The sequence below is a fragment of the Gastrolobium bilobum genome, unplaced genomic scaffold (assembly GCF_033153095.1).
Source record: "Gastrolobium bilobum isolate Gb01-03AN ecotype WA unplaced genomic scaffold, APGP_CSIRO_Gbil_v1 utg8088, whole genome shotgun sequence".
Lineage (NCBI taxonomy): Eukaryota > Viridiplantae > Streptophyta > Magnoliopsida > Fabales > Fabaceae > Gastrolobium > Gastrolobium bilobum.
The window spans coordinates 509,442-530,655 of NW_026898843.1; the positions used below are offsets into that span (position 1 = coordinate 509,442).

The following is a 21,214-nucleotide window of genomic DNA, read 5'->3' on the forward strand; positions in this document are numbered from 1 at the left end:
CCTAGCGGGAGATATCGCTCTCATGCAGTACCTTGCTCCAGGGTGCAAGCCCTCAGCATATCCTCCAACGTCTGAATGATCCTCTCATTCTGACCATCCGTCTGTGGGTGATAAGCAGCGCTCAGTCTCGACTGAGTGCCAAGAGCCTCCTGCAATGCTCCCCAGAAGCGAGAAGTGAACTTCGGGTCCCGATCACTAACAATGCTCTCAGGCACCCCATGAAGCCTCACAATCTCCTTCACATAGAGCCTAGCCAATCTCTAAGCAGAGAAATCTACCCGAACTGGCAAAAAGTGTGCGGATTTTGTCAATCTATCCACAATCACCAATATAGAATCATAACTAGCCTGAGTTCGCGGCAATCCCACTACGAAATCCATGGAGATACTCTCCCATTTCCATTCAGGAACATCCAGAGGTTGCAACATACCAGAAGGCTTTTGATGCTCAATCTTGACCTTCTGACAAATGAGACACTTAGAGACAAATTCGGCAATGTCTTTCTTCATACCAGGCCACCAGAAATTAATCTTTAGGTCCTGATACATCTTTGTAGCTCCCGGATGAACTGTAAAATGACCCTTATGGGCCTCTGTCATTACTTCCTCCGCCAACTGCCTAGGTACAACAACACGACCCTGATAAGGCAATGTACCTTCTTAACTTGATTCCATTCAAATCTATTATAGCGACACCTAAAGAATTATGGAAAGGGTGCAAGACCCGTTCAAACTATATTCGAATTTAGGGTACTCCGGCACACGTCCTACAAAAGTGGTCAAATTAAATGGAATCTTGTACGAAAGTGTGCATATCTTTTGGCTACCCTAAGAAAACAAAGGATGGTATCTTATTTAGTCCAAAGGATAAGATGATCTAAGTGAGCACTCACTTGATTTTTTTAGAAGGGGACTAGATGAGAAATTATAAGTCTTTAAGTAAGGTTATTCTTGACGAGACTTATCTCATATCAAGAATTTCTAGGATCTCTAGAAGCTTCATCCTCTTTTCCCTTGATTTTTCAAAGAGGGGAAATATATACCTCTAGGTGAACAAATAAGGGAACCATAATTAGAAATTCAACATGATAATATATAAATAAAACTAGTAGAAATATTAGTATAACACGTGGAAGAACAATATCAAGGAGTTGTTAAACACATAATATGTGGATCCTCAAGAAATTAAAGATCCACCATTTGACCCAATCGGATCTACCTGTAGATACACAAGGACTAGTGCGATACATTCATAGTGCGAGAGAACTTTGTTAACTTTCAAGTTATCTCTTGTTGAGTGACATTGATCCCACTAGTTACAATAATGCACTAGAAGATGGTGTTGATCAAGTGTGCTCAAACTATAAACCATGAGATGGAATACTTGTATTTCAACTCTGTTCGGTACCTAGTAAAGGCATCAAGATGGGTAAAACCCACTAGGTGCATGTGGACCTAAATTGCAAAGAGAGGATGGACAGAAAGGTGAAAACCTTCAAAGCTAGCTTGAAGGCATAGTTGGATGTCAGGATTTTAAGCAAATGGGCAAAAACGCACGGTATGCAAGTTGTGAAAGTCTATTTCATAGATTTTAAGCAAGCATCCAGGTCTTGAAATATCAGTTTTGATCAGATTATCAAAATTTTGATTTTGAGAGAACCTTGATGAATGATGTGTATTTGTATGTAAAGGATCCAACGAAAGGCAGTAGCTTTTCTGGTACTTTATGTAGATGATATGCTCTTTATTAGAAAACATGTGGAAGTAATATCAAGGATAAAGAGTTGGCTAGTAATATCAAGCATAAAGAGTTGGCTAAGTTAGTGTTTTAGTATGAAAGTATTGGGAAAACCAATTATATTCTTGGTATAAAACTCTTATGAGACCGAAAGAATAAGTTGTTAGCATCATCTTAGGCTACTTACATTGCCAAAAATTTTACATGGTAATTTCAAGAGGGGAATTATGTCTCTCAGACTTGAAATTCATCTTCCTAATGAGTAACCTCTAAAGACTCCTAAGAAAGAAGAATGCATAAGTAGAATACCTTATACTTTGATAATAAGTAGTCTCATGCATATCATGTTGGACATTAAACCAGACATCTGCCATACAGTGGGAGTAGTGAGACGGTACCATTATGGACCTAGAGGAACACTATATTATTGTTAAGCATGTACTCAAGTATCTTTGGAGAATAAGAGGTTATATGCTGGTATATTCTAGTAGGAGTCTTGAAAAGCTGAGTTTTCACAGATTTAGTTTTTCAAGTAGATATTGACTCAAGAAATCAACCTCGAGCTATGAGTTTTTCACTAAAACTTAAATAACATTAAAGGTAGATCTTGCAGACTCAGTTACTAAGAGTTTGCTTGAACTTGTGCTCGAAAGACATGTTACTTCTTTGGGTCTTAAGAGGATCCCAGACTGTAGTTATGTGATTGCTCTTAATCTTGAGTTCATTATAAATAGGTAATCAAATGGTTTTCATTCTTTGATTTACCACGGGTGAGGTTCGATCTATTAACGGCCAATAACTCTGTATCTTGGAAGCGAGATTATTTGATTATCAGTATTTATGAGATAAACAACATGGAATTTGTAGGATATATCCCTTTGATATGTTTCAGTACTTGGATATTGAAGACACTGGCCAGTGCATGTAATTCATTAGAGAAACTATCATAGTCAAGGGAATAAATAATTGATTGAGTTAAAGAAAACTTGTTAATCAATTATAGACATTCTACAAAGGGGCAGTGCATATTCGTGTTATAAGTGTTATTAATCTTGGAGTTCAAGTTCGAGCTTTTAATGGAGTAGCACCGAATTAGATAATCATTTGTTGATTATCAAGAGCCTTGATTAATAACATATAGTAGATCCCCAGGCTAGCTCGAGATAAGGAATGAGAAATTTCAGTTGATAACGACTAGTGGGATACACGGACTTGGGCTTTGGGCTCAAGTTTGTACTTAAGAGCAAGTGGGAGATAGTTGGATTTTGCACTTTTACTAAAACTCAATAGGCCTAGTGTGTAAAAAGAGCACAAGAAACCTAAAGCCCATTCAACTTAGGGCTAGGGTTTCTTGGAACCCATATATATTCTACATTATAGTCATCAGCCTATCTAGTCTTCACTTGGTAGATGTAGAGGTTGAGATAAGGTCATCTCCCTGAAAGTGAGAGAGTGTCCACACACTTCCTATTTTCCCTTGAGACATAGTCTGAAAGATCTGCCACTGTCCAGCTTCAAGGAGGTTGTTCGTGTTGCAGCGCTGAAGTGAGCAGCAGTTGTGAAGAGGAATCATACATGAAAAGATTCTGCACGAGATCTGCGCACCAAAAGGTAAATCAGTAAAACGATGATGATTTGTTTGCATCCCAAACCGCAATGGTCTAAAACGCTTCCGTTGATCCAATAATTCCTTCAGTTTTTCTCTTAAATGTATTAGAGTCGGTTTTTGTTTGGTACACTTAAAAAGTTAAGAGTTAGTTTGGTAAAGTAGCTTTGGATTTTCTTTAGGTGTGGGCAGCTCCATTTTTTAATTAAAGAAAGAGGGTGCACACTCATAAAATAGATTTGGTTGCACGCAATTTGAACCTATAGCAAAATTGGTTTTCTTATTTTAACCAAAATTACCTAACTACCCATCGCTGAAAATTTGGTTTTTTTAACACATTCAATTTTAGAAAATTATATGCATAGGGTAAAACTATGCTAATGGAGCAAAGGATCAACATTTAATGACAAAAATTAGGTGTTGAATGACAGATGTCTAACCCATGATGTTATAATCCCATGACTTCAAGTCTTTAGTAGTTCTTCAATTTGAGATCATATAATCCTCATAAAGTTTGTGGTAAATTATTAAAATTCTTCAACACTTATGAGGTCCTTCAAAAGTTACTTATTGATGCTCTAGTTGTTTGTAATTGCTTTTGGATAATTTTATAATATCATTTTTATTGATAGCGGAGAATTTATGTGTCTCAAAACTAGTCCTATGATTTTAATTCCTTAGATTGAGGGAATTTCACGGTGAAAATTTGTTTGTGTTGCTTTGTTTTAATTTAATTTTTGTATAATTTATTTATACTTTGCATTTGATTCTTGTTGACCAAATGAAGAGAAAGTTAACACGGTCTTGCTCCTTGATGAGCGGGTGATAGTCTGGGAAAGTTGTCCCAATGAGGGGTAAGGGGAGCGCCCCTGGAACTGCGAAGGCCTGGTATTATTGTGGGCCTTGAGCTTAATTTATTTATTTATTTTTTAGTAGTTTTGACTTTGACCCATGAATAACTAATGTTACTTAATGTTTTTAAGCGTATTTATATTTTTCTTGTAAATAGAATACTTTGTAACGAATGTTGTAAAGATAATATGATGAAATATTGTTGAATATAGGCCACATAGGGTAAACCAAGATAAATCTGCTTCTCCATTCTTTCTTTTCTTTCTTTTGTTTTGTTTTGCGATTGTATGTGTCCTTGTTGAATCCCAAAAGAATTATTATTAGAATATTTGTTTAGCTTTGAATTCAATCATTTATGACATGTTAAATTAAAAAGGAAAATTTGATTTGTCTTTACCAACACTTCAAAGACCACCGATGTCAAGAAAAAGTGGAGAACTGTTTACAAAAGTAGAAAAAGAGGAAGTGAAAGAAATAAAAGTTTAATTTTAATCGACGTATAATAAAACTGTCCTGTTTGGTTATTGTATATTAAATCATAAAACATGCTATTCACGATTTTGTTTTTTGGACTAAAATACGCATAACTTCTCCGGTTATAAGTCAATTATAAAAAATAAAAATAATAAAAAACTCGGCTTTCTAAATTTATCAACTTGTGTAAAGTATTGTAAATTTAACTTCTACGTTCAGCAAAACTCTCATTTGACAAGTTGGTAAATCTTTAAGCATAAAAAATTACGTGATTGATCTATAATTGAAATCGGTTCCTTTCGTTTAAACCTTTTCATATCGTTCACATTAGTTAAAGCACTTTAATATTGATTCTACTATTTTGGCTTTCCAACTTTAGTATAGTCAATGATAAGTTTAACTAGGATTGTTTATTCAATCAAATTGACATAATGAACCCAAAAAATCAACATTTAAAAAAAATCACTCCCCATAATTATAAAGGGATTATTTCCCAGGTTAAAAAAAAATAATCCTAAGAAAATTCTAGGATAATTTTTATATGTGATCTTACCTTTATATAATTATAAAGAGAATATTTTTTAGATTAAAAAACATGATCTTTCAGTTACAAAAGAAATTTCACTGCATGACATTCGACCAAGAGTGATTTTGTTTGGTTTGATTTGATTTGAGTTTAATAAAAAAAGTTACAAAAACTGAACCAAAGAAAATTAATTATTTTTTATTTAATTAAAATTATTTATATTTATTTTTTTTGGTAAAAGTATATATGAATATTTATATCTTTTAATCTAAGCCAAAATGAGCCTTTACACTTTTAAGTTTAATCATTTGTTCATTTCATGTTATTTCTTTTGTATTCTTCATATTTAAAAGTGAATTTCTTTATATGGAATAAAAAATTAATTTTTTTTAAATATAATTATTAACACAATTTATTTTGTCTGCGTTAATTCCTTTGAAGTTAACTCTGTAACTCTGTTAATAGTTTCTATCTTAAAATTAACTCAACTCAAATCTAATATAAATTTTTGCAAGTACATTGAACTTAGTATTGGGGGCTCTGCTGATACAGGAGAGCCTTTCAAATTCTTGCAGAGAAAATAAATGGTGGGATCCATTATTTTTTAAAAAACCAAAAACAAACAAAAACACGGTTTTCGGTTTATATCCAAGAGAGAAAAAAGCATAAGAGTCTATTTTCTAAAAAAAAGCATGAGTAAAGTGTGTGTCGTTTTAAAAGATGTAAAGTTGTGTCATTTTAAGAGAGAAAAAGAGATAAATAAAGAATGAAAGAGAGTTGACAAAAAAAATAAAGCTGTGGATCTCACCTCTTTGTGAGAATAAAATGATATAAGTTGTGTGATTTAAAAGGATAAATATTTTTTCAAAAAATATTCATAAAAGCAAAAGAGGAGGAAAAGTATTTATCAATGTAGAAAAACAAGGAGGGAGATGTAATATCTTTTAAATAATCTCAATTAAATTTGCTAAATAATATATCAACTTGTTATTAAAAGATATTGTAATACTTACAGAAAAAAGATTTGTAATTAAAATAATTTTTTAAAAAAGGAAAAAATAAAAAAGAAGAAGAAGAAAGAAAGAAAGTTAGATAGGAAGACAGAAGAGAAGAGAATCAATCCTTTCTCATGTTAAAATTTCAGTTTATAAAATTTCACGAGAAATTTTGTATCAACTTTTTCTATTCATAAATATTAAATTAGTGATAAGGGAAGGATATTGTAACAACTAAGATGTGTTACTACCATGTTACTACCAATCAATCTCACCGTTAGATCGATTATGTTGATCCAACGGTTATATTTATTTCCATCTTTGTATGATTATGATTCCTCATATTTAAAGTAAAAGCAGTAAATATGGAAGATCATAACCATACAAAGGTGAAAATAAATATAAAGTATTAAATTTGAAAAATCATGACCCTACAAAGATGGAAATAAATATAACTGTTGGGTCAACATAATCGATCTAACGATGAGATTGATTGGTAGTAACTTGATAGTAACACAACTTGATTGTTACAATATCCTTTCCCTTAGTGATAATCTATCAAAATCTATAAACATATATAAAGAAAGAAAAGAAACCATTTTTTTAAAGAAATCATGTAAAATTTTAATAAACACAAAATATTTTTGAGAAGATCTTGTTAAATTTCAATACAAGATAATCTATTCTATAATGGGGACAATGAGCACATTGCATACCCTTCTAAGCTCAAGATTATAAAAGAGAACATTTTCACTGCTACAACAATACCTATTCTCTTCCCAAAAAAGAAATATAAATAAAAACAACCATAAAGGTAAAAATAATATAAATAAATTACTTTTTATCATATTTGATCATATTGCATACCCTTCTAAGCTCAAAGTATCAAGTTTTTAACATATTTAATTTAAAGAAAAATATTTGTTATTTTAAAAGAATATAATTTTATATAATTTTAGATAAAATGATATCATTTTAATGCATATTTAGTGATTTTTTACATTCTTTCTCCTTTATAAAATTAGGAAGATAGAGAAAATAAAAAACCATCAATTATGTACCAAAACGATAACGTTTCATAAAAAGGACACAAAATTATGGGAGCGGATATATTTATCACAAAAAAAATTATCACTCTTACAACCAATTTAATCATTGTTGAGTTCTTTCAATCTAACTGTTATAATTTATTGAGAATTAATAATTAATTAATAAATGTGACCCAATAAATATTATTAATTCTTAATAAATTATAACTGTTAATATTGACGAAAATCAACAATAATTAAATTAGTTGTAAGAATAGTAAATTAATTTAGTGGTAAATAAATCTGTTACCCAAAATTATATCTTTTAAAATAATAAATATTTTTCCAATTTATACTTATCACACTAACTCGAAATTTGAGAAAATTGAACAATAAGTTAAAGGGAAAATATTTTCTCCACACATAAGATAAGTCTCTCTTCTTTACACTAACAAAATGGTGGGTTCTTTAGATTTTTTTTCTTTTCTTCTTTTTTTTTTTTATAAAAAAAAAGTCTCACATCATTTGTCTCAAGTAACATAAAATAAGTTGTCTTGTGTTGCATAAAAGTAATAAACCCTAGGTTAAAACATATACCAATTGATACCTCGTGCTTATGGTAGAAATTTGAGTTACTTGATCATAATCACGTATACAGGATCAATTGTCTTTGTTGGCTTTATGAAACAGCACTTTTTTAAGTCACCATATCAACCCAGTTTCACATGAAACCTGTGGGTTATCCTTCCAAAGGCAGATTTATAAACCCAAAACCATGGGCAGTTTTCTGTCAGCACCGACAAAACCGGTTGCTTCAATCAAACACATTCACTCTCTTCTATCTCTTACTCTATTATATACCCTTGTCTCCCTCCAACAACCCAATCTAACACCAATTTCAATGCAACCCACACCAACTTTTGACATTTTGCTTTCTATTCTTCACTTTTGTTCCTCCATTTCAATCCCTCAAAGCCAAACCAAGCGAGTTGGTGAACACTGAATGGTGTGATGCTACACTTCTGATCTCCCTCAATCATTCACAACATTGGTCCTTCTGCCAAATTATGAACACCCTTTTTCCACTGTTCAACTATTCGATTAACGGGTAAGTTCCTTTCCTTGAAAGTTTATAGCTTTTTAAAATAGGTTGTTTGTTTGTTTAGGTAGTTGAGGTTTGAACTTGTTTTGAAGTGTTTGATGGAACCAAATGGACTTGGTGGTGGAATGTTTTCTAGCATCAGTTCTGGATTGATAGGGATAGAAAACCCTTTGCAACATCAACAGCAAAATCCTCACCATTTGCACCATCCCCAAATGGTTCCCTATGCTGCACACCATGAGATGGAAACACACAATCCACAACTCCATCAATCAATCAAACATGGGTACCCTCTTCCCTTTTCAGCAAAGAACAAGCAACAACAAAGCACCCTCAGTGATGAAGATGAGCCAGGGTTCCCAGCAGATGAAAGCTCTGGGGACCCCAAGAGGAAGATTTCACCATGGCAGAGAATGAAGTGGACAGATACCATGGTTAAGCTATTGATAATGGCGGTTTATTACATTGGTGATGAAGGTGGTTCTGAAGGGAATGATCCCATTGGGAAGAAGAAGTCCACAGGTTTGCTGCAGAAGAAAGGGAAGTGGAAATCTGTGTCAAGGGCTATGATGGAAAAGGGGTTCTATGTGTCTCCACAGCAATGCGAGGACAAATTCAATGACTTGAACAAGAGGTACAAGAGAGTGAATGATATTCTAGGCAAGGGAACAGCTTGCAAGGTGGTGGAAAATCAGAACTTGTTGGATACAATGGACTTGTCCCCAAAGAGGAAAGAGGAAGTTAGGAAGTTACTCAATTCCAAACACTTGTTCTTCAGAGAAATGTGTGCTTACCATAATAGTTGTGGTCATGGAGCTTCTACTGTTCCACAGCAAGTAGAGGCTGGAATAGAGGTAACTCAGGCTCAACCACAACACCAACAACAACAAAGTTGTTTTCATTCATCAGAGAACGGGGTGGGGAATTTTGGTGGGTCAGGGGGAGAGGGTATGAGGATGTTGAAAGTGGCAAACTTGGAAGAGGATAATGATAATGATGACGATGAGGATGAGGATGATGAGTCAGAGGACTATTCTGATGTGGATGAAGATGAATCAGTAGAAGGTGGTTCAAAGGGTCAAGTTGGACATGGACATGGACATGAAAATGATGATGAGAATGATGGAAAGTTATCTAGGAAGAGGTCAAGGAAAGAAGCAGGGTTATCTATGTCATCATCATCTCATTTAATGCAACAACTAAGCAATGAGGTGAATGGTGTGTTCCAAGATGGGGGTAGGAGTCCTTGGGAGAAAAAGCAGTGGATGAGGAACAGGATACTGCAGTTGGAGGAGAAGCAAATAAGCTATCAAACTCAAGCATTTGAGTTGGAAAAGCAAAGGTTGAAATGGACAAGGTTTAGTAGCAAGAAGGAGAGGGAAATGGAGAGAGCCAAACTTGAAAATGAACGCAGGAGGCTAGAAAATGAGAGAATGGTTTTGCTTATTCGCCAGAAGGAGCTTGAATTGCTCAATCTTCAGCACCAACAACAGCAACATTCTTCCACCTAGACTTAGAAAAGATGGTTTTACTGGGATAGATTGTATGATAGATGAAATTATAGTAAGACAGAATGTATATTAATTAGACTAAATAGATGAAAGTGTTCGTTCTCTTTCTAGGATTATTCTTCAAGTTGTTTCTTGTTGAAAAAAGAATAAAAATGTAATGTCTGTATCTACCATCTAGATACCCTTTTGTTTTTTAAACTAAGCTTTGTGTTTTATTTAAAAATAAAAAACAAATCTTTACTAAATATGTGTCCTTCAATTTCAATTTTTTTTTTCCATTTACTTAGATGTGATTAATACAGGGGCGAACTGGAACAGTAAAGTTGTTTCTTCCTGAAAAGTTATAAGTTTGAACATAGGAAACAACTTCTTTACAATTTATGTAAGAGTAAAATTACGTACAAGAATTGTTTTCACCTCTCACACTCATTAGTCGGGTTTGACCGGCAAGTGATTTTTATTTTTATTTTAGATGTGACTAATTCCTTTTATGGAGCGGAACAGTGACCATTGTGCCACTGTTCACCAACTTTTTTACCTAAATGCCACGCGAACAGTGTTATTTTCCAATCTGCCACGGGGGCAAGTTCGTTTCTGACACAAGCGACCTCGGTTTGCTGATGTGTCAGCTTCCTGGTGGTGTCAGAGTTCGCTTCTGACACAGGCGACCTCGGTTTCAATAATATTTTAATCAAGTTCGCCTACATGGTAGGCGAACTTCATTTTTTTTGAATTTTTTTTTTTTAAATTTAATACTTGTTATCTACTAAAAATGTGACACGTCAGCAAACCGAGGTCGCTTGTGTCAGAAGCGAACTTGCCCCCGTGGCAGATTGGGAAATAACACTGTTCGCGTGACATTTAGGTAAAAAAGTTGGTGAACAGTGACATTTTGATCGGTATCCCAAATTTTTTTAACCATAACAGTTCACTTTTTGAACACAACTCTCTTATCAACTGTGCCACCCCAATTTCAAGTTGAAATTTTAAAACTAAAGCCAATTGACCCGGCATATCACATCGCATTCCGTGCGCTGCGGTTGTAGAATAAAACCAAAATATAAACACAGCAGTAATTTGTCTTGACATTGCTTTATGCACATTGTTTTACAGAGCTTCAATTGTGTTTATTTAAAAAAATTGTACTCCTCAAAATTTTCAAAATCATTTCAACTTTGGAGTAGTTTATTACAAGTGCAATAAGATTAACTGAAGGCAAAATGGTTTAAAACACACGCCCGGCGGGACTCGAACCCGCAATCGCCTGATTAGAAGTCAGGCGCCTTATCCATTAGGCCACAGGCGCAATTCGTATCAGTTGAGCTATGCAGTTTTAATCAATATTTATATTAGAATGGCATGCGTACCTCTATCTATATTGAAAATGAAAGATAACTTCGTACTATTACTTGAAAATCTAAGGAAAACTTAGGGCACGTTTGAATTGTGTTTTCGAAGAAATCATTTTTTTAAAAAAAGACTTGTTTAATAAGATATGTTTTGTAAAATTAATTCTATAAATAATAATAATTTTTTAATTTTTAGAATCAAATTTAGAAAATATGTTTCAGTTGTTTATGTTTTATGTTTTGACTTTTAACTTTCAAAACACATACAATACAGAAAATATTTATTTCATTAATTATTCTACAAAACAGTTTTAAGAAAGAAAAAAAAAATCAAACATATCCTTATTTTTTGTTATAAGGAACTTGATTATCTCAAGTCATGTGGCCGCCAAGATAACATCGAGTGGCACTCTTGCACTCTGACAAAATCATTAACATTTGAAATTGTAATTATTGTTATGCCACTTTGATCATTTAAATTTTTCTTTTTTCTTTTTCTTTCTTCTTTTCTTTTCTTTTCTTTTTCAGTGTAATGTGAAATCACTTGACTGCATCCATGTTACATCACATCGTAAAAAGAATTACATGTACTTTAATTTAATTTGATATATATACATATCATAATCTTAATTTTTTTTTTAAAAAAAAAATACATTTTTATTTGTGCATTTAAAAGACATGTTCATTTTAAAATAACACACCACAACATAACAAATGTCCGTTTCTTTTACTAATGCAAACAGGAAAAGGAAATATTTGTAACTTGTTGACATTCAATCCAAAACAAACAGGTCATGGACCATTTAAAACAAAAGCTAAAGGAAATTTAAGTTATTTATACTATCAAGTTATTAACTAGCGACTTGCAAAAGGAGTGAGAAGAGTGAAAGGAAGATGTTACCAACCTAGTTTACTAAAATTTCCTCCAACTAGTTTAAGGCTATAAATCCCAAACCTGAATGAATTATGGCACTTTAAGCACTTTTAAAGTAAACCATTTTGATCCCCACAAGTTGTTCATCATTAAACATGTACTACTCGTTCATGACCACAAAGAACAAAGAATAAAATATGCCTGTGCACAATTGGCGTTAGAAACACAAGCTATTAGCATTGCTAGTTTGGCAATAGTAGCCAATAAACACATTTTTCGAACCCAGTCCTAGTAAGAATATTAAACCCAAAAAATTGGCATCAAGGGTTCATTCCCCCTTTGATTTTATGTTTGACAGCCACTAATAATTTGCATCAAGGGGAACAAAATAGCCATCAAAACCAAGTGGAGATAACCTCAACTTCTGGCAGAATAATCTGCAACTTTCAAAATCTTGGGAAAGATCAAATAAAAAAAAGAAGAAAGAAGTAAAACTAAACTGCGATTGGATAAATGCACTTTAATCTTCAAGCTCAATAATCTTAACCACGGATGCATCACCAAGTTTCTGGCAAACAACAACTCGATCATGTGACTTTATAATTCCCAATGCTTTTCCATGATCAAGGGCAACCTTAAGAATAGACTCGTTTGTTGCACTTGTTGACTCAGCCTGCAGGCACAGAGTATATATAGGATCATTATATGATGGAGTGCATGTAAAGCAGCATGCATAACAGTATTGGACATTTATATGGACAACTATAGCATAAAGCATCAGCAATATACGCCTCATGCAGAATGAAGATTATGTTCCAACAATGCAACCACAGATAGTATCATAAGAACTAGCCATGAGGGGCTACAAGGAACTCATCGAGCCCGAATATGCATTGAAGCTATCAGTTCAGTGAGTAAACAACCCCTAGTCCAGCTTCTCACCTTGCTCTCAATTCAGCAACTAATGTCTACCCTTAAAGAACAATCTCAACAAAACAATGCCTATAAACTTCAAAGAAAAAATTATAACTGAGTAGAATTCTGAATTCCCAAAAAAACCACTTACAGGATGTCGCGGATCAGCAAGCATGGGAAAGAGACCTCTTACAATAAGTGATTGCCTTGCCTGTGTCAGAAATTGAATTTCTTTGTAAGTTTGGTAAACAAAAACAAGGTGATCCAATGTAAACAGCACAATACATCGTGGTAAATAAAATTCTCTAATCATTAGATGCAATAAGTGTGTCCATATCCCAGAAAGCACAGCAGCATCTGCCAAAGATCAATATAATTCATGGCTGCACTTACTTCAAACAAGATATAATAATTACGATAAGCTGAGAATGTTTAACAGTAAAATTTTAACTATATTATAAATATTATTTATAAAATTATTTACTAGAGTATTATATTAATTACATCAGATGTAAATAAGCTTTCCCACAAATGAGTTAACATTTAGTCTGGAAAATTGAAAAATAAAACAACAGAATAAATTGTTCTTCTTTAGCAAATAAAAGCAAAAAAAAAAAAGGAAAAGAAAATTCATTTATAAAGTAAAATTTCATTAGCATTTCTTAGCACTCAAGTCTTTTCCATACTCATACAAACCATCAATAACAGCCATGGATAAAACAGAAAATAAGCACCAGAATCAAAAGTTTAGTTCCAACCTCAAAAGCTCCAGTAAAGCTCCACTTTAGCTGATTTGTCTTAAGTCGGGGGATCACAACAGAGAGAACTGGCATTGTTGGCCTATACTTTGCTATCAATCTGACAAATGCATTTAACATCTTCAGACAGAAAGTCTTACAGACAGAAAATTGATATGGATATTAATTGGAAGGATAATATTTGTTTCCAAAGTCGAACCCAACTTGAGAGTGACTGATTCATTTTTCCAAGATACCAAATATGATCATATGTACACATTTATATGTAATACTAATTATTCATAGAGTACCTTGCAGCCCTTCCAGATGAAGTGAAGCAAATTATAATAGAAGCCTTCACCTTAATAGCAGCTCGTACCTAACAAGTAAAGATTGGAATGTAAGAAGCCCACTTTCAAAGATGAAATAAAATCAACCATCAAGCCAATAAAGCAAACAATAGGCCAAAACTTCTCTCGAAAAAAATTAAAATAAAAAGAAAAAGAAAAGAAAAGAAAGAGAGAGAAAGGTATGCATGAGAAAATACTATTAGAAAAACTAATGAGAAAAATTTAAATGTAACTACCGCAGAGGATGCAATAGATTCCAAGTGGGTCATGGGTTCTCCAACATACTTCACTGTCTTCTTGAAATAAAGGTCTTGATTGAAAACTTTCTCAGCCTACAAGGACATGAAATGGAAGGCAGAGCTATCAGCCAACATTTTGTGTGACATTTTGAATAGAACATTTTATACGGAATTCTTAACAAATGATTCGCAGAACTAAGGCCACAATAAGATAAACCGCCATTAGATAGAAAGAAGCAAAATTGAGAAACAGAATAGGTGAGAAATGAGAGTAACATACTTTCCAGTTTTATATTCAGACATGACATGAATACATCGTAAAATTCATATTAGAATAAAAAATGAATGGATTTTAATGATATACCTAAGAATTCTTGTTGAAACATAATGTTTGATAGAAATTGTTTATTATGTACACAGAGTCCATCTTATTCATACTATGAATACACTAAGTACAGGAGCTAATCAATGACTGATTAAATCATTAACTACTGTGACCACTACAGTTGATATATATATATATATATATATATATATATATATATATATATATATTCAAACAGGTCTAAATATGTTAATGAATCAGACTAGTATTCTATAAGTTCTCATGAAGCAACTTATACATAGACTTCATCAAGTCTCATTTTGTTTGTTTATCATGGAAAACAAATAAATTTATTAATTGAAAGAAAATAAATTATCTGGTTGCATGAACTCAGATCATTCAGACCATAGTATCGTAATCTAGTAACATGGACTCTGGAAAATAACAATTTAAAGAATTGCATCTTCAAGCATAAAATATGCTTGTATTATATTGGAAAAAGTCAGTTCATGTGCATTGAAATTTAGATCCAGCAGTTGAACCCAGAGCCCAGTCCACAACATTTTCAACTGGTCCATTTATTGATTTCCCAAACCAATATATGAAGTAGTAGCTCCTGATCCAAATACTGACACCATGTCAGTTTTTCTCCATGTGGTAGTTCCATATCAAGTCCTCCGGCATAACGGATCAATAATCATGGAGTGGCAAGTTCACATAATATCTTAATTGAACAACAGAAAGATATTCAGTAAGTAATACCCATGACAGGCCTCAATAAACAGCTGAGTACATCTTTCATGAGTAAAACTATATTGTACATATTAAAAATTTCCCCAATTGAAAAATTGTAAAATTAAAAGTGCTTATGAGAGGAAACTGGACCAGAATTAAAAGAAAAGATGGAACAGATTACACTATATCTCCTCTAATGTACTGATATTAGAGAAATACCAGTGATAGTGGGGCTAAAATGTTTGAAGTTAGATGAACAAGAACAGAAAAATATAGATAGCTCATAGCTCGGACAATTTCGAGAGTGCCTGATTCTCTCCCTTCCTAATCCTTGCTCACATTTTCCATGCCCCTTACATTCTCCTCTCTTTTCTATATACCCCTCTAATCTAACCGAATTCCATTCCCCCAATCAGCACCCCCTGCCACGTACGCACTTAATTAGCTGAAGACACATGTCCCATGCTGCCCTGGGCTCATATCCCCTGCTTTTCCTAAACCTTTTCCCAAAATACATCTTCAACAGTGGCCGGAGTCTATATCAGTTTACAAGAGACAGCTATCAACCTTTTCCAAATTTATTTAGCCAACAGAGCTCATATCCAACATAAAAAGAAAATACTTTGATCAGAAACCGTTAAATCTGAATCAACATATAGAACAAATCCAATGTATTGAACAGAATTAATGAGCTATCAGCTATGAAATGAACTTACCTCTGAACAAATTCTGCCAACCGTAGAAATAGTCTCAATAGGGTACAACCCACGCAAGGTCTCAGCACCCAGAAGTATTGCATCACTTCCTGTATATTTATTAACAGTTCAAGAAACATATCCATTAAGTGGCTCTAACTGAAACACAGTGGGCAAGCACTGATAAAAGAAACAAAAAATCATTGAGAAGGGTTGAAATCGCCCCTTCCCCACTATTAAATCACCTACAGAACCAAAATTAACAGATAGCTTCAAACAGACTAGATTAGCAATAATGAAAGAAAAATGAGATCAATGTAGTTCGAAAACCACCTAAATCTAAGAAAGAGAGGAAATATTTTTCAACTGTCTTAGATGAATGATGATCAAGTATCAAATGCTGCAACCTATTATCAACCTGACAGTCTAACAAGTGGCATCATATAGCCAGTGAATTACCATCTAAAATAGCATTGGCAACATCAGTGGCTTCGGCACGAGTTGGTCTTAAGTTGTCAGTCATGCTATCCACAACACGTGTAAGCACAGCAGGTTTCCCAGCCATATTACACTTGTAAAGGGCAGATTTTTGAAATAAAAAGACCTACAAAAGCATATGGAAGTTGATTAATACCAACATCCATGTAACAGTCAGTCTTAAAACTATTCAGCATACACTAAATGGAGACAGTCACAAACATATAATTGTCACCAGGGGCAATGACATAATTAGCAATTTATTAAGTCGATTCAGCTCAAACAATTTAACATCTATTCCATTACAAAAGTATGCAGCATCCATCAAGAACAACCTACTATTTTTGTTCTTTTTTTGTGTGTGTTTTTAGGTCTATGGATAAACCTCCAGCCCTCCACTCATTGGATAACTGTTGGCATGTTAACTATAGATAAACTAATGGTTTTCTGAATCTTCACAGCAGACATCATATTAGATTTTATAGTTCCAACTTCCAAGCTAGACATGTGGAATATTTTTGAAAATATATAGAACTTATTAGACCCAAAATAAACTTATTATTGTTATGAGACTGCAAAACTTCAAACTACAAAATGAGTTTCAACAAGGAAACTGACCTTCTCTGGTGGAAGATCAATGCCCAAATTCCCACGGGAAAGGATAATACCATCAGCTTCTTGCAGAATCTCATCAAAATGGGTCAATCCCTAAGAAACAACATAGATACGTATTCCATTGAATCCACATAGCCAATAAGAATATAATTTACACAGAAATGAGAATTTCACAGTACATTATGAAGATATGCAACTCACCTCAACATTTTCAATCTTTGCAAAAATATGAGTCTGACTAAGATCGCCCAACTTTGAAAGGAATTCACGAGCCTGCATTACAAACATATAAAGGTCTGTTAATAGAAAACATGAAACATCAATAGAAAATTAATTTTAAATTACCAAGTATGATTTGAGTATGAGATGACAAACACAAGTAAAGGATTACGAACTCAAATTACCTGGCGAACATCCTCAGCATGCCGAGTATATGACAGTGACAGAAAATCAATTTTGTTTTTAACTCCCCAGGTGCTTATAACCTGAAATAAATAAAATAAAATAAAAATAACAACGAAACATTAAGAAAACCTCTTTCCTAGGCAGGCACAGAGAAACACTACGCGTGTGATGAAAGGTAAATCATTCAAACATGCAAGTCAAAAGCAGAACTTACCTCCTTATCTTTCTCAGTGAGGGTAGGCAAATCAATATGAATTTGAGAGGCATGCAAAGTAAACAATGACCCAGCCAACGTAGCCGAGTTCTTTATAATGCAAACAACATCTTGCCCTTTGACTTCAGATACCTGCACAGCTTCAGGTAGAACTCATCAGGCACGTAGAAAGTCAAATATTCTGTTTAATGCTTAGGCCCAACAAAGGTTTAGAGAACATCAATTCAACAAATTTTACTTTCAATTACAAGAAATCACAGTATGGACTCAAAACAAATGGTTGATGCACATTAAAAAAATGCAAACTCAAAACCCAAGTGAAAAGGACCAAGACAAATCATTTGAGAAAAATACTGAAGAACTCAAGAACACTAAAATAATAAAATAAAAAGCGACCTATTGGAAATAAACTTTGCACTCTGGGTTCAATTTATATTACCTCTAGCCATACAGAAGTGGTTTCACTTCCTGTGAACAAGTATTGACCAATAAAAATAGTGTCTCCCTTCTTTAATGCCTGTAAATAATAAGAATAAAGATAAACATTAAGGTTCAAAACCAACACAAATATCGCATTGGAAAGAATACAAACGAGCCTATGTATTATAGTAATTTTATAAATTATGCAGGGAACAAATTACAATTCCAGCAGAATGTATCTAAAGATATTTCGAGCCATGAAGAGAAAATTTTCATGTGGGAATCAACTACTCATTAGAGTTTGCTGTTTCTAACACCATAAGCAAGAGTTAAATTGCATACATAGATAAAATCTATGGCTAATTAAAGCCAAGCAACACAGAGGGGGGAGTGCAATTGACTCCAAGCATGCACTCCATAGGCAACAATGAGCGTAAAAAATTGACTAAAAGAAATCATCCAGGTTAATATTCCGTGCAAACAATGTACACGCAAGAAAGTCACATCATAAATGACAAGGTGGAAAATATCAATGAACCTTGGCGAGTCCATCAAAATTGATAGGCAATATCTCTGGTGTGGCTTCTTGTCCCTGGTCAGGAGTTAGAACAACCTGACCATCTGCCAGAAGCGAGATCGGTGTCTTGCTTTTGTTAACAACCTGCATCTCTGCACCCACTGTGTCCAGCATAACCTGTGAAAGGCAATAGAGTAACATAACAAACACTCAGCTCCTTTCCCATTATTTATCTTTAACATAAAATCCATGAGAAGTGGAAAAAAGCTAGAATACAAAAAATTGGAGATTCCTCAAGCAGTTACTAAAAAAAAAAGCCTAATCTTAACAAAATGGACAGCAAACATACAAAGACAGCAACTTTCATTTATTTCTTTTACTTTTAACCAAAGCAATCAACTTTTAAAAAGCAAAAATAGTTGCCCTTCTCTATGGACTAGTGTCTATTGTCTAGATAGCAAAAGATATCATGCAAAGCAACAGAGAATGAAGAAAACTCACAGCACAGAGCTTCTTAGTACTCTTAATAGCAGTCTTCAAATTCTCCAAAGTCTCCTGGTGAGACTCCGGGTCACCCCAGGAAAAGTCAAAACGAGCCACTGCATACAACAAAGCATCACAAAATCCATAATGCATCAGATAGCCCTTTACCAAACCTTCACTAAAACTCTTAGCTTTTGAGAAATGGGTCTCACACAACAGTGCACAATTTAAGAATTTGTGAAGAAACAACAAAAGAAAAGAAAAGGGAAAAGTGTGACATACCAGACATGCCAGCTTTGAGACAACCAGAAATAACCTCAACGGATCGAGATTTAGGTCCCAGGGTACCAACGATCTTTGTCATAGCAGGAAAGAAACTCTGCAAAAACCATAAATCATAAATCATAAAGCAAATCTGATACAAATGATGTTTCATTGAAAGGGGAAAAAAGAAAAAGAAGAAGCAAAAGAGACTAACAGCCTTGGATGGCTCTAATATAGAGGCCATCCTAATTGGTTCCTCGAGAAGCAAGTGACCGGAAGGCATGTTTGGTTATCGATGAATATGGCTTCCAATCACAAACAACACAGCACAGAAACAAAGCAGAGAGACAAAACAGTTCTACGATATTGAACTACAACTAGTGGCGTGCTGCGTCGTTCAAACGCTGTTGTTTTGAATGAAACCTTTGAAGAATATGCTTTTGCACTGTTGTGTTGTTTTTCGTAATATGTTTGGTTTTTTTTCTTTTGTGAAAAAGAAAAAAGAAAACATATAATTTCTAGAATAACACGTGGCAGAATACCAGCTGTTCGATAGACCCCCAACCCACCACGTTTGTGAATTGATATTTTCTTGTGATGGACCTTTGTAACAGAAACGTAGTACGGTGACTGCGGTCCGAGGCTTTTTATTTTTTATTTATTTTGGGTAAGTAGGATGTGAGAGGAGAATGAGATTTTGTTTCGTGGAGAAGGGGAAAGCAATGGTTAGGCACGTGACCGAGTGATGGGGTAGGTGACGCCAAGAAGAAAGGCACGGAACACATGGTGGTGTTTAGTGAGCATGTGAGGTGAAATTTTTGGATGTTTTCGCCTGGGACAATATAATTTGTGGATACTAGTATGTGTTAGTTAATATAATTATAACGTTTATCTAATCTTGCATGAGTGAAAGAATATGATGTTATAGACACATAGAGATAGGGCCAACCATCTAAAAAATAAAAAATAAAAAAATTGCACGATTATCGAAAGGTGTGTAGGAAGAAAATTTTACCTCATATAACATGAGAATAGTTTTCTCCATAATTACATCATTGAGAATTTTAGGAGATACTTGACACAGTAGAAAAAAAAATTTATCCGTGAATAACAATTTTCAGGAATACGGTGGAAAAATAATTTTTTTGCAAATGTTACTAAAAAATTGTTTGGTAGCCAAAATATTTACATGAATAATGAGTTAATTTTCTTGATACTATGTTTGGTTGTATTAAATTTTTCCTTGTCATAGAAATCTTAGAATAACACTCAATGGGTGGTATTCTTGAATGATATTTTCATAAAATTTTACACACAAAATAAAATATCGAAAAAATCAAATTCTCAGAAATTTTTTAGAAATTTGACACCAAACATGAGTAAATAAGATTAACACTTTCTACCAAACACCTTGTTAATCATTTTAGGAAAAATATTTTCTCATGTTAAAGGAGACAACTTTTCTCTCCTACACAAATAAAAAGGTGGGTCTCTTGAATTTTTTTCTTATTTTTTTTTATCAAACAGTGAGGCCCACATATTTGTCTCTATGACATGAGACTACTTGTCTCTATGACATGAGACTGCTTGTCTCCTTTAACGTGAGATTAACAACACTCACCATTTTATTAGTAAATCAACATTGATCATTTTTTCATTCTTTATTGGGAAATCATACTCTTATGTTGCATAAAATGAATCTCTCATGTCAGTCTCCTTTCGAAAAATGTGCCTCTTTTTTTTTTCTAAAAGTTGGTAGGGCCCACTTT

At 33.7% G+C, this 21,214-nt stretch overlaps 2 protein-coding genes and 1 non-coding gene across 3 annotated transcripts; 1 reads left to right on the forward strand and 2 right to left on the reverse strand.

Moving 5' to 3' along the window:
* Window positions 1–8,418: 8,418 nt before the first annotated feature.
* Window positions 8,419–9,892, forward strand: LOC133284669 (uncharacterized). Its single transcript, XM_061481736.1, has one exon. The coding sequence runs from the start codon at window positions 8,419–8,421 to the stop codon at window positions 9,829–9,831; it is 1,413 nt and encodes a 470-aa protein (XP_061337720.1). The 3' UTR covers window positions 9,832–9,892.
* Window positions 9,893–11,064: 1,172 nt separating this feature from the next.
* On the reverse strand, window positions 11,065–11,137 carry TRNAR-UCU (transfer RNA arginine (anticodon UCU)). Its single transcript has one exon. It is a non-coding gene; the product is annotated as a tRNA-Arg (tRNA).
* Window positions 11,138–12,190: 1,053 nt separating this feature from the next.
* Window positions 12,191–19,878, reverse strand: LOC133284635 (pyruvate kinase 1, cytosolic). The gene is made up of 16 exons (XM_061481698.1): window positions 19,660–19,878; window positions 19,464–19,560; window positions 19,200–19,297; window positions 18,720–18,875; window positions 18,201–18,278; window positions 17,762–17,893; window positions 17,547–17,627; window positions 17,344–17,415; window positions 17,146–17,235; window positions 16,510–16,654; window positions 16,072–16,160; window positions 14,293–14,388; window positions 14,018–14,085; window positions 13,728–13,827; window positions 13,121–13,180; window positions 12,191–12,727 (listed from the first exon to the last, which is right to left on the reverse strand). The coding sequence occupies exons 1-16, from the start codon at window positions 19,726–19,728 to the stop codon at window positions 12,575–12,577; spliced, it is 1,584 nt and encodes a 527-aa protein (XP_061337682.1). The 5' UTR covers window positions 19,729–19,878; the 3' UTR covers window positions 12,191–12,574.
* Window positions 19,879–21,214: the final 1,336 nt, after the last annotated feature.